At 55.9% G+C, this 12,632-nt stretch overlaps 2 protein-coding genes across 11 annotated transcripts in view; both read left to right on the top strand.

The window, feature by feature from the left end:
• Positions 1 to 7,285, top strand: part of DOCK3 (dedicator of cytokinesis 3) — a 292,122-nt gene extending 284,837 nt beyond the window's left edge. For 9 of the 10 annotated variants that reach the window (XM_074312255.1, XM_074312249.1, XM_074312248.1 and 6 more), the window contains 3 exons: positions 2,769 to 2,891; positions 3,400 to 3,482; positions 4,241 to 6,987. In XM_074312255.1, coding sequence (XP_074168356.1) covers positions 2,769 to 2,891; positions 3,400 to 3,482; positions 4,241 to 4,750 — 716 coding nt within the window. In that variant the 3' untranslated portion in view covers positions 4,751 to 6,987. Of the gene's footprint in view, positions 1 to 2,768; positions 2,892 to 3,399; positions 3,483 to 4,240 lie in introns of all 10 variants that reach the window. The other variant, XM_074312252.1, reaches the window with a different exon arrangement.
• Positions 7,286 to 8,191: 906 nt separating this feature from the next.
• Positions 8,192 to 11,666, top strand: MANF (mesencephalic astrocyte derived neurotrophic factor). Its single transcript, XM_019723739.2, is given in 6 exon segments — positions 8,192 to 8,244; positions 8,246 to 8,279; positions 8,281 to 8,431; positions 9,091 to 9,218; positions 9,967 to 10,108; positions 11,233 to 11,666. Coding segments are annotated over 6 exon segments (678 nt in total). The 5' UTR covers positions 8,192 to 8,206; the 3' UTR covers positions 11,418 to 11,666.
• The last annotated feature ends 966 nt before the right edge of the window (positions 11,667 to 12,632 follow it).

Below are 12,632 nucleotides of genomic sequence, written 5' to 3'. Positions count from 1 at the left end.
ACGTACCTGTGTCCATGACCTCAGTGCCTGGTAGGCCTCAGCACTGGGTACCCAACTGCAAAGGGCATGGAGCCTCTGCAGAGGATGCCTTCCTAGCCTCGAGGCCGCACATCCCAAAACACGCAGCTTACCTGGACCCCTGCACTTGTGCCCCACGTCACAGTGCCCCTGTGGCCTCGGCGGCCAGAACCCACAGTGGCTTTTCTTCACCTGAGATGTGGAGCAATCGAGCAATCTCAGAACTAGCCAAGAGCACAGGTGGGCTCAGGTCAAATGGATCCTGGGAGCCAGACCGGGACCCTGTGCTGACGGGACACAGAAGAGCTTCAGGCCTTGGACCCGGCTGCAGCAAGAAGCTTGACGCACCATCCCTGGGTGTGGGAAGGAAAGCGGGTTGTCTCAGAAGAGGCTGAGCCCAGAGCAAGCATGTCCACGCCAGAAGGCCAGCACTTTCCTGGTGGGAACACAGGCCAGAGTAATGGCCCCAAGTCTCTGCCTGGATCCTCCAGAGCAGGAACTGTGCAAACTTGTCACCATTCTCTTGTCACCATGATCCTGAGTCCCATAAGGACTCCACTTCTCACTTGCAGATAATCCTTCTTTGCCAGGCAGTGACTCCCAGACCAGGCAAGCCTGCCCTTGGGGCCACGGGCTGTGCACTGGACCACTGGTAACAGAAAGAAATGGGGACACAGTGGGCATTGCCTCTCTTCTAGGAGAAGTCATTGCATCCTTGATTTTCCAGCAACCCCAGTACACTTGTGCTGTGGCTCAAAGACCCGCTGGCCTCATGCTGCAGGGTGAGCTCGATGGTTCAGGCTGCAGGGTGCAGAGTGAGCTCGATGGTTCCCAGTTCCCATGGAGACGCTCAGGCAGGCCCCCTCTGTAAACCACTGCAGCCTTGCCAGCTTTCTTCCGCCATAGCCATCCTGGCTGCAAGTCCCTTTGGGCCCTCGTGGGTGAACTTCTGCAACCCTACAATTCTTCAGGGTCTAGATGTGCATGTGAGATCTTACGCTGTCAGAACCCCTTTGGGGAAACTGCCCAGACCCACCTCCAAGCTTCTTATTCCATGAAATTTGGTGGCTTCTTATGGAGATGGAACTTTCCTTTTTGGGGAGAGGGAGCTTCAGTGCTGAGGACAGGAGGCTCGTGCTGCATCTTGGAGAGAGCCTGTGAGGATGGCCTGTCCTATTCTTGAGGTGGCCTAGGCTCTCTGAGGAGGCCTTCTGGTGGGATCCACCTGATATCTTCAGATTCAGAATCTTTTCCTCCCTTCGGGCGACAGCTGAGTGCCTGCCCACCCAGTCATTGCCCCGCTGTCCCTCCTGCCACTAGCCATCAACCATCCCGTGAGACTGAGCGATCCTTAGACCTGAGGTGGTTTACATAGTGGAGTTCAGCACTGTGTCCTCCTGCAAGCTCACGCCAGCTCCTGACCGGTGAGGAAGAAGAGGACGGATGTCACCACCCTATCCCTGGACCACATCAGGCCAGCCCCTCCTGGCCACATCCTCCTTGAAAGCCAGACTCCAGCTGCTTCCCTCCCAGAGCCTCTCAGGCCCATGAGGCCCTGGATCCCCCACTCAGTACCTAGTGCAGGAAGAACCCAGCCCCAGCCTAGCCAGGCTCGCCTCCGCTAAGACTGCCCCAGAACAAAGCCAGTGAGTGGACCCCAGGGTGTGGGCTCCCTCCCTGCTCCCCACAGCCCGGAAGGGAGACTGCTTGCCTGGCTCCATCAGAGAAAGGGCCTCATTCTTCTCGGTGGGATTTGTTCTCCAGGAGGAGTTGGTCAACAGGTTCACGTGTCCCCTGCTGTTCCTCAGAGTGGCACCCTTGGACCCCAAGGTCCAGCCATCTCTCCTCCCCTCCTCTCCTCACCTGCGAAGTCACGTATCCCAGCTGTGGCTGAGGGGCCGGTATTCTGGCATTGGACTTCTTCCTTAGCATAGATGGACACTCTGTTTCCCTTTGTCTGGGGCCCACTCCACCTGCCATCCATGGCATGTGGGTGCCAGAAACTGGGCCTCTACGTGCCCAAAAGCACCCATGGGCTCCCCAGCCCAACCTTCTCTCAGGAAGCAGCAGGTCCAGTTGGACGTGGGCCACGACTGCTGGGCTTTGTACTCTTCCCTCCATTGGACACAGTGAATACCAGTCCTGGCCTAGAAAATCCCTGTGCATGCCAAACCCAGACAGTGGGCACAGAAGGAACGAGAATGGGCAAAGCTTGTACATTACCACACGCTCTTTGGGGGGCAGCTCCTGCCCACTCACTGGCCACACACTAGCTCTAGGAGCAGTCTGCCTCCTGCCCATGCTGCTCCCCGCTTTCCCCTGGGCTGAGACAGTAGGACCGCCCCAACTCTTGGCTTGGTGAGAAGCTCTGTGGCCCGCGTGCTCTCCTCTCTCAGTGTTGTCAGCCTGCTCCGTCCTCTTCTGTTCTCTCTTCTTCTCCTGGCAAACCCCAGAGGCTGCAGCTGTTCACTGCTTGCTGCACTTTCTCCCCGCTTGCCTCATCTTGAGTGCTCTTCAGACATCAGTTCACTCTGGCCATCTTCTTAAGCGGCTTCTGTCCCTGGCCATTCCCTCCTAAGAGCCATGGTGTCTTGCTTGGCCAGTGTTTTTTGCCCCAGGGGCTGGCATCACTCCCACAAGTACTGGGTACATAGCGCATACCTGGAGCAGCCATACACTGTAGGATGGGCTTCACCCAGAGCGTGGTTCAAGAAGTAACTTCCTTCATGCCATCTCTTTCCACCCTTCAGCGGTGCCAGCAGCCCCCAGCAGCTGGAGCCTGGATAGCGGAGCCCGAGAGGCCCAGCCATTCCTGTCTGCCCACATGGGGCACATCCTGGCCCCCCCAGTGCCTCCCCGAAGCCTGCTGCATGGTAAGAAGACTTCCAGAGCGTCCCCAAATAGTCCCTGGTCTCCGACTCTGCTCAGGGGCAAGGGCAGCTGCCCTCCAGGCTGAGAAGATGGGCCATTCACTGGGCTGACTCAGCCAAGGAAAAACCATCCCCACCACAGAAAGGACCCTGCTGGGCTTTGGGTCGGTGAGGCTTCCAAGTGCAGCAGGTGAGCTCAGTGAAGGCCTCCCAACCAGGGCGGCTGAAGACAACAGAACTGTCATCGCCCAGCAGCCGACCGGAGACCTGCCACGGCCTGTGTCCTGTTGTTCCACGAGCTCTGACACAACTTGACCGTCCTGACCTGTGTAGCACCAGTGTCTTTTATTCCAACAGCCTGTGTTTTGGAGAACTCCAGTGAAAAGAGGTTTTTCTGTGGCCTTCATTGCTGAAGGGTTCCCAGGATACTCTTCCCACGTCTGCCCTGCAACGTGCTGGTGTGCAGCCCAGATGTGCCCCCGCTGAGGCTGTGGTTCTGTTCCCTTTGCAGGTCATTACTCCCTACACTTTGACGCCTTCCACCACCCCCTGGGTGACGCCCCCCCGGCCCTCCCGGCCCGGACCCTGCGCAAGGTAATGTACTGCAGCCACAGCCCAGCAGGCTGTGGGATGAGCCGTCTCACCTGGCCTACAGCCCCGGGGCCCACAGAACAGACCCGAGCCCTCCCCTGCCCGTCTGTCCGGAGAGCCCAGCCTGGCCAGGGTGTCCTGCACCCAGTGCAGTGGGGGCGGGGCAGAGGGTCCTGGACAGTGTGGGCAGCAAGCACAGACAGGGGAAGCTGGGGTTCTGGCCACACCATGAGTATGAGCACGCCACTGGTCAAGAGGTAAAGACACAGTCCTGTGGTAGATCGCAGAGCATTGTAACCTAGAGTTGAGTCAAAGCAAGAAGCATCAGGCACCAAAGCTCTCCAGAAAAACTCATTCACTTTTCTGCACATTGGAAAAGACTGATTGACCACAGATTTTAGCAGCAGAAGGCACTCATCTGGTTCATGGCCACCTAAGGTTCTTTCTGCCCTTCCCAACTGGCCTGATGACCCAGCCCTTCTGTCAGACCCCAGCCCAACGCCAGCAGCCTGGGACCTGGCTTCAGGGGACGCAAGCCCAGCAGCCAGGACAGGGCCATATTTTGGCCCACAAATACAGGTGATTCTGGGGTTCCCTGGGCTTGTTGGGGCCAGAGAGAATGGGGCCTGCTGCTGAAGAAACAAAACTCCTGCTGAGGGTTGCTAGAGTTCATTAATAAGCAGCTTGGTCCTCTCATCACATGGTGGCCGCCAGCCTGTCTGGGGAGAGGGATTCTAACATGTCCACCCTTTCCTTTGCAGTCTCCTCTGCACCCTATCCCAGCCTCCCCCACCAGCCCCCAGTCAGGCCTGGACGGCAGCAACTCTACGCTGTCCGGCAGTGCCAGCAGCGGTGTGTCCTCCCTAAGCGAGAGTAACTTTGGGCACTCCTCAGAGGCCCCACCTCGAACCGACACCATGGACTCCATGCCGAGCCAGGCCTGGAATGCTGATGAAGACCTTGAGCCACCCTACCTCCCTGTCCACTACAGCCTCTCCGAGTCAGCCGTCCTGGACTCCATCAAGGCCCAGCCATGCCGAAGCCACTCAGCCCCGGGATGTGTCATCCCTCAGGGCCCCATGGACCCGCCTGCGCTGCCACCCAAGCCCTACCACCCCCGCCTGCCAGCCCTGGAGCACGACGAGGGTGTGCTGCTGCGTGAAGAGGCTGACAGGCCTCGGGGCCTGCACCGCAAGGCCTCACTGCCTCCTGGGAGCATCAAGGAAGAGCAGGCCCGCATGGCCTGGGAGCACGGCCGAGGGGAGCAGTAGGGGCAGGGAGGCGGCTGGGACGCCGCCCTCAGTAAGCAGCTGGCCCAACCATTCCAGGCCTACAAAGCAGGTCTCCCCCAGGGAGCCAGAGAGGCCTGGCACTCAGGAGAGAACCACCCAAGTCTACGTTCTACTGCCGTGAACTTGTGTGTTGCCATGTACAGAGGCTGCAGCAGCATGAGGGTTGTGGCTTCTCTTTTTATTTTGTTTCTACCTTTCCATTTCTTTGAGTTTTCCTTTCTTCCCTTTGTGCAGTAGATGCTTTCTTCCTCGGTTCCAGACCACGTGGAGCTATATGGAGATATTGCACAGACAGAATCGCTTTGCAGCTTTACAGGGTCTGGGGTAGGAGCCCAGGCCCTCCCTCCAGGGTAGAGATGCACAGAAGAATGGAAATTGCACTAGAGACCTCTTCTTTTGCAGTGTGGACAGAAGAGCTTATGGTCGTATTCAGGGATTGTGTGGACCACGTGGACTATATGTCACAGGTGGACAGGGGGCTATAAGCCGTTTTGCACAAATGCCCGCCCACCTGCCTCCCTTCATCCAGGAGTATGCAACTGAGGGGCTGGCTGGGCTAACCTGCCAGCTCAGGCATGTGACCTGGCCTAACTGCATGCCCAGGGCACACTGCCAGGCTTCCACCCACCAGTCCTGCCCTCCAGCTCTGTCTTGGATGTTTCCCTCCATCGCTTTTATTTCTGCCCATTTGCTCCCTTCCATTCTAAATACACCTCATGCCCTACAGGAGCCCCCTTGGCGAATGGATCTGCAGAGGTTATCTCCCACCCTCTGGGGCTTGAGTGGGCGTGTGGAACCAGAGGGACTACCCACCTTCCTCCCCAGGGCCCAGGAGCCTGCGTGTTGAGAGACGAGCTGGTATAGGAGTGAGACTGATGTGTGGCAGGGGCCGGAAATCCTGAGGTTTCAGAAGTGGCCAGAATGCCTGTCATCCAGCTCCTGAATCAGGGATTTTCAGCACTACCTCTCAGCAGTGGGGTTGGCTGCCCAGCCAGGCTTCCAAGCCCTGAAGACTCATAGTCAGGTTCAGCGAGCTCCTGGGTAAGCAGGGTGGGAAGGAGCTTCTCTTTTGGAAGCAGAGAACCACACAGGTAGAATTATCCTCTTCCCAGTGGCCAAATGCTGGGCCCCTGCCCCGGGCCGTGGGGACCACCACTCAGGGTTCAGGGCAGGCAGGAGGGCAGTTTCTCCAGCCTCCCCAGTCTGTTGGGCAGAGCGCAGTGGAATCTTTATAGGAAACTTTCAGGTCAGGGCACTGATTTTCCTCTTGGTTTATTATTTGGGGGGACAGGGTGGGGAGGTAATGGTATTTTACCAGGGTGCTTCTAAGTTACTTTAAAAAACAAAGTCTGTAGACTTTTTCTTTCTTTTGCTTGAGGTCACAACTTTGGTGGTGACAAGGCTGCCTTCTCTTCATTGAGCAGGTGTGTTCTTCCCGACTCTTCTGCTGGCCTGTATGATCTCTATGGTCGGGCCCTGAGCCCAAGGCCCCATCCTTTCCCCATAGCCCTCTTTCCAGACAAGACCATGGTCAGGGTGTTTTTCTTTTGTAAACAAACACCAGCTGTTTAACAGGAATGCCAGCAAGTAACCTATTAGGAAAGATAGAGGGCCACATTACCTTCAGGCATCTGGAGGTATTTATCACCAGTGTGGGTCCTTTCCGCTACTGGAAGCATGACTCCGGGCAGAGTGGTCAGTCATGGCAGCCCCGACCTCGGAGGGCAGGCCTGGACCACTGGTGTTCACAAGTGTTAGAAGGGCGGGGGCTGGTTTGGATTTGATTCTTAGGTAGGAGAGTATCTTCAGATTTTAGGGCACTTCTGAACCTCAATCCCTGGACAAGGCAGTCATCACATAAGAACATCTACCTTCTCTCCTGGTGGCACAGGAGGGTAAGGAAGGTAGTGTGGCTTCACTTGGCCTTCCTTTATGCAAGGTGAGCCAGGTTGTTTTTGCTCTCTATTTTCCCTACTGGGTGAAAAGAACAGATTCCAAATCCCTTTATTGGAGACTCAGCCAGTCTGAGGGGAAATGGGAGGCCAGAGATGAGAATCCTCTGAAAAGATTGTGAAATAACTGATTTTCATTCTTTCAAGCTTATTTGTAAATACCTATTTGAATGCTGTGTATTTGTACAGGAATTTGAGCAAAAAATGTATAGAGCGTGATGTCCAATTGGTATTCAGCCCTATAAATGTGTTTTTAACCTCTGGCATTCTGTGCTTATTTAAAATAACTTCTAACCATTTCTTTTGTGTATTTATGTTTAAAAAAAACACACAAAAAAAACACAAGTGGTTTAAAAATGATCTTACCTGTATCAGAAAGCAAAGTTAAAAGAAAAAAATTTGTACTAGTCGTGTCCCAAGAGGTATTTTACTGTATATATTGTGGTAGCATGTTCTAAATCCAACAAGTAATGTGAATTTTAGATGTAAATATCTGCCATTTGATTTCCCCCTTTCCCGACTCCCTTGATTGCTGTGATGTGAATTAAAGATGAATACCTGATACTTGACCCACTGAATTCACTGAATGGGGGCGGCACAGGTTCCCCTCTGCAACGCATGTCTCTGGGCTCCAAGCCCCGTTAGCCCCGTAGAAATCTCCTATCTGCACTGGGCAGAGCCAACCTTCCCAACGTCCCGGGACCCTACTCAGGAGGCGCCCTGGGCAGCCGGGGCCTGAGCGCTCCGCTGGGACGCGGGAGGCGGCGGCAAGCCAGCCTCCTCGGCCGGGCTTCCGGAACTTGTGAGGAAATGGGGAACTCCTCCGGGAGTGGAGACAAACCTGAGCCCCTTCCGTCCCCACTGCCAGGCGGCATGCTTCTGACCCCTAATCAGGTGGCCCGGGCGCAAACCGGAGGCGCGCACTTCCTAGGACAGGTCCACACAGCGGACTCGGGTCACCCGGCGCTCAAGCGCTGGGTGCCCGGGCTGCTGAGGAAATTCGGACAGTCAGCAAGCCTCTTAAGCGCCGAAGCCGCCGCAGACGCTCGGCAAAGGCAGGTTCCCCGACCCACGTGATCGTTTAAAAAAAAAAAAAGGAAAAGGAAAGAAACCTCTTCCGAGCCTTGCCGGCGGCCGGCCGCGCACCCTGCCTGCCCTGTTGGGTCGCGGCTGACCCCGGAGCTCCTGACCTGCGCCCTTCGTCTGGGCCCTGGGCGGGGAGGTCCACGGGGTTTTCCCGGCGGGCGTGGGGCCCAGAACAGTTCAGCGGGCCCCACTCCAGCCTCCGGCCTCCGACACAGCGGCTGCCCCTATCCAAGATGGCGACCGGACCGCTTCCGCCGCCGCCGCCGCCGCTTCCTGCAGCCGGCCCTGCTTCAATCAGCGGCCGACAACTGTCTAGGGCCGAGGGCGGGAGACGCCACCAGCCAATGGGAAAGGGTAGCGTGGAGCCGCCCGTCTGGGCTCCGGCGCGCGTGGACCAATGGGAGCGTGGCGTGTAGGAGGGCGTGAGGGCCACCCGCCAATGGGGAGCTACGGAGCACGGCCGGGACCTGGGAGGCAGCGCAGCACGGCGGGCGCTGTTCAGTCGGGCGGCGGCGGCGGCGGCGGTGGAGGAGGAGGATGTGGGCCACGCACGGGCTGGCGGTGGCGCTGGCTCTGAGCGTGCTGCCGGGCAGCCGGGCGCTGCGGCCGGGCGACTGCGAAGGTGCGGCGGGCTCGCGCAGCGCTGAACGCGACCAAACCCCCGAGGGGCAGGGACTGGAATGGGTGGGGACGGCGGCGGGTCCCAGCGGGGTCCGCCCAAGGAAAGGCAGACGCCCGGCCTAGAAAACATTCCCTGGGCCTACGAAACATTGGTCCGACGAGAAAAAGTTAGGACGCGGCCGTGCTGAAAACTTGGCCTGAAACTGAGCTAACGCCGTAGTTTTTGTCCTTCATCACCGAGCAGAGGCTCTCGGGAGCGCCCGCTCGGAAGTCCTGAGGGCGGCCGTGGGCACCGGGCCCGGTGTGGTGGGCTTGCGAAGCCGCACGTCGGGGTTCGGGGTTGTATTTGGAAATGAGCAGCCTTTGGATCGTTTTCTTTTCGGCCTCCAGTGTGCCCATTTATGAGGTCACAAGCCCATCTCAAGGACACGTTCGGTCTCGGCTTAAACTTTATGGAAGAGGCAGGGAGGAGTCCTTTGTGGGCATTGGGTGACGCATGTCCTGGATGTACCAAGGAGCTGGGTGGTCAACCGTGGGTACCCGAGAAAAACCGGTGATGGAAAGACCTCTCTCCGCGTCTCCTAATTGCTGCCGGAGTTCTCTCCTGGTGTGTTGGGGTGCACCTGGGTGATTACTGAGCATCTCCCTTTTCTTTTCCAGTTTGTGTTTCTTATCTGGGAAGATTTTACCAGGATCTCAAAGACAGAGATGTCACATTCTCACCATCCTCTATTGAAAAAGAACTGATAAAGTTCTGCCGCGAAGCAAGAGGCAAAGAGAATCGGTTGGTGAGTAGCTGGTGACCCTCCCCAGCTGGCCCTGTTCTGGAGGAAAGGCCCTGCCCACCCGTGTGTACAAGAGGCCTGAATTAGTTCTGTCCATGAACTGATGGGGGACTGGAGTGCTTTCTCTGGAGTAGATTTTTTTTTAACCTGTTGGTATTGATTAAGCACCTACTCTGTGCTGGCCACTGAGACTATCAGGGGAGAGAAGTGACAATCAGACAGATGATGCAGAGGAGTGAGTGTCATGAAGAAAATGGACCAGGATGATATGGTAGAGAGGCCAGGTATAAAGTAGTCAGGACTCTCTGAGGAAGGAATGGTCATCCTTGTGGTGGGGGAAGAGCATCCCTGGCAGAGGGAACAAACAGTGTGAGTGCCCAGAGGCCAGAACAAGCATGGCCTGTGTGAGGACAGAAGAAAACAAAAGTGTGCACAGGGTAGGCCAGGGCCGAATTCAGGACTAGAGCCCTAGGGAGACAATGGCTTTTGTAGCTAGAATTTCCTGGCAGTCTGGTTTGTCTGTTTTCTCTACCTAAAGGTTTGAACCTTGGTGACTGTTAAATTCATGTTGTGGCTGTCAGCTCTGGGACCCAGCATGTGTTAAGAGCCTGGGGTTTACACTGACTACAGGCGGAGCCTGGGAAAATGAGGGCCTGGCAGAGATAGAAGATGTTTGGCGATGTCAGTATGTTTGGGAGGAGACAGGTCTCAAGTGGCACCTCCTGAGGACCAGTGTCCTTTCTTGCTGCAGTGCTACTACATTGGGGCCACAGACGACGCAGCCACCAAGATCATCAATGAGGTGTCGAAGCCCCTGGCCCACCACATCCCCGTGGAGAAGGTCTGTGAGAAGCTCAAGAAGAAGGACAGCCAGATCTGTGAGCTAAAGTACGGTGAGTGGGGCCAGGCCTCGTTTCACAAACACGGGACCCTCTGAGCTCAGCCATTGTGGACTCGACTTTCTAGCTGGGTGATAAACTAGAGCGTGTGGTGAGAGTCATATAGCTGTTTGTGGTAGGAGGTGCTAAAAGCGGGGCTGCAGGTCTGGCATCATGGTGGGTGGAGGTCAGAATAGGGTTCACTGAAGAGGTGACATTTCAGCAAACTTCAAAGGAGGTGGGGCATTAGCCAAGGGGACAGCTAATGGAAGAGGAAATAGGTAGTGCGAAGGTAGCCAGTGGCATGACAGGTGGGCCTTACAGGTTGGTGAAGATCTGTTAGCCTCGGTGAAGTTGGAAACGTTGGTTCTGGGGCAGATGAGGGATGTGGTCTGACATCCCTTGGATTTAATAGGCTTGTCCTGGCTGCAAGCTCTGAAGGCCAGCGGCTGTTATTAGGAAAAGAAGTGCTGTGTCCAAATGGGCGAGCCCAGGAGTTGGGGGCACTGTGGCGTCCCTCCTGCTGAGTAGATCTCTGGTGGGGAAAAGCCAGGGCCAGGAATGGTCCTCGTCTATAAAATGTCAACGACGCCAACATGTTATTGTGACGTGAGGGCCTGTGTTCATCCACTGGTGTCAAGGACACCTAGTCTCCTGAGAGACCCTAGGAGAGGTAGTTGGCTCGAGGTCTCTGGGGTTACAAGTAGTCGTGGAGAATAAGCTGGCTCAAGGGCCTGACCAGCGCCTGCGTGGGAAATTGGGGCTGAGGAGTCTATCCGCTCTGGCACCCTGGAGCTGTCATTCTACAGTGACATGACCTCCACCTGACTGTAAGAGGCACCTGGGGGAGTGGGAGCCAGTTCGTCCTGTGAAGTTCCTCCTATAAGGACCATGTGCCCTCCAGCTCCCTCCCTGGCAACACTGCACATCTGTGGTAGACACTGCCAGCCTGAGATGCGGCCAGTTCCCCCTTTTGGGAACAGTGGGCACCCACACCTGTATGTGTTGGGCACTGTCTCCCCCTCCTACCAGTAGGGCTGTGTAAGGGGCAGCTTGGCTGTGCAGGGTGAGCCAGCCCAGGGCTGTGGGGAGTCTGGCTGCCCCCACCCAGCTGGTTCCTCTCCTGCTCTCTCCTCCAGACAAGCAGATCGACCTGAGCACAGTGGACCTGAAGAAGCTCCGAGTTAAAGAGCTGAAGAAGATCCTGGATGACTGGGGGGAGACGTGCAAAGGCTGTGCAGAGAAGTCTGACTATATCCGGAAGATCAATGAACTGATGCCGAAATATGCCCCCAAGGCAGCCAGTTCACGGACTGACTTGTAGTCACCCGTTCCCTGCTGCCCCTGAGGGAAAAAAAAACAGTTCAGCTGTGTCTTTCCCAATTGGCGTTTTGTAATTTATTTTTTAGGCGGGCTCCTGACAATGTCAGGTGTGAAGCCTGGAGCTTTCCTGATGATGCTGGCTCTCCAGCGCCCCCGTGCAGGGATTCACTTCCTTCTGTTGCTGATTTCCTCTAGGACTTCAAAGTGTGTCTGGGATTTTTTTATTAAAGGAAGAAAATTTCTAGCTGTCTTTGAAGAATTAAAGTGAATACTGAAATAGGGTTTTACCCCTAATGAAGATTCCCACCACTTTGTGCGTTCCAGTTTACAAAGTTTTCAGTTACATTCACATTTGTTTTGTCCCTCAACAACCAGTGCTGGAGATACCAGGGTGGGACACAGCCTGAGGCATGTGCGTTGCACAGGGCTGGCTGGGAGCCCCGGAGGAGGTTGGGCTTGATCCCCCAGTCTGCAGTGACCATCCTACCCACATGACAGGGACTGGAGGCTGCACAGCTCCTGCAAGCCATGGGACTGAGTCTGATGTACACGGGAGGTGCTTACATCCGGGCTCAGTATGAGCAGGACTCAGGGTATATTCGGTAGTGTCACTTTTCTAGAGATGCTCTTGACCTGGCTACACCACCAAATACTGTCCACATCTGGCCATCTACTTGCTCATCTGAGTTTGTGATCTAGTGTCAGTCCCAAGCCTCTGATGCCTAATTGGGGTTTTGCAAGACTGGCTAGGAGTTGGTTTGTACAAAGAGCTGGTGAGAGGCTGCTTTTTGTCTTTGTTTCCCCAAGATAAGTCAAACAGTTGAGATCTTGTCCCCAAAGGGTCCCTGAGTCTGGTTTTTAGGTTGCTCTCTGGGGGTTGGTGCCTGGGAAACCCAGTTGGCGGCCTGAGCTGTGACTCAGTGGAAGCACTCTGATCTTCGGGCCACAGAGACCACCTGAAGTGAGGGGCTAAGAAGCAGAGTGTGCCAGGGAATTGCTCTGCAGCGCCTAAGTTCAGTTTGCCTACATAAGGGGCCTTCGTACAACCTGCTGTGGAGTCCACTGGTGCTCAGTAGCACCACGTCAGAGGAAAGCAAGAAGCTTGAAGCACTTCTCAGGCCAAGACTTCCCTATGGGAGAGTTAGGTGGGTTAAGAACTAAGAAGCACCTGAGCCCATGGAAGGTGCTAGGGAAATCTACAGCTGGAACCGGAAAT

This window comes from Rhinolophus sinicus, linkage group LG10 (assembly GCF_036562045.2).
Source record: "Rhinolophus sinicus isolate RSC01 linkage group LG10, ASM3656204v1, whole genome shotgun sequence".
Classification (NCBI taxonomy): domain Eukaryota; kingdom Metazoa; phylum Chordata; class Mammalia; order Chiroptera; family Rhinolophidae; genus Rhinolophus; species Rhinolophus sinicus.
This window is presented reverse-complemented; position numbering and strand designations above follow the sequence as displayed.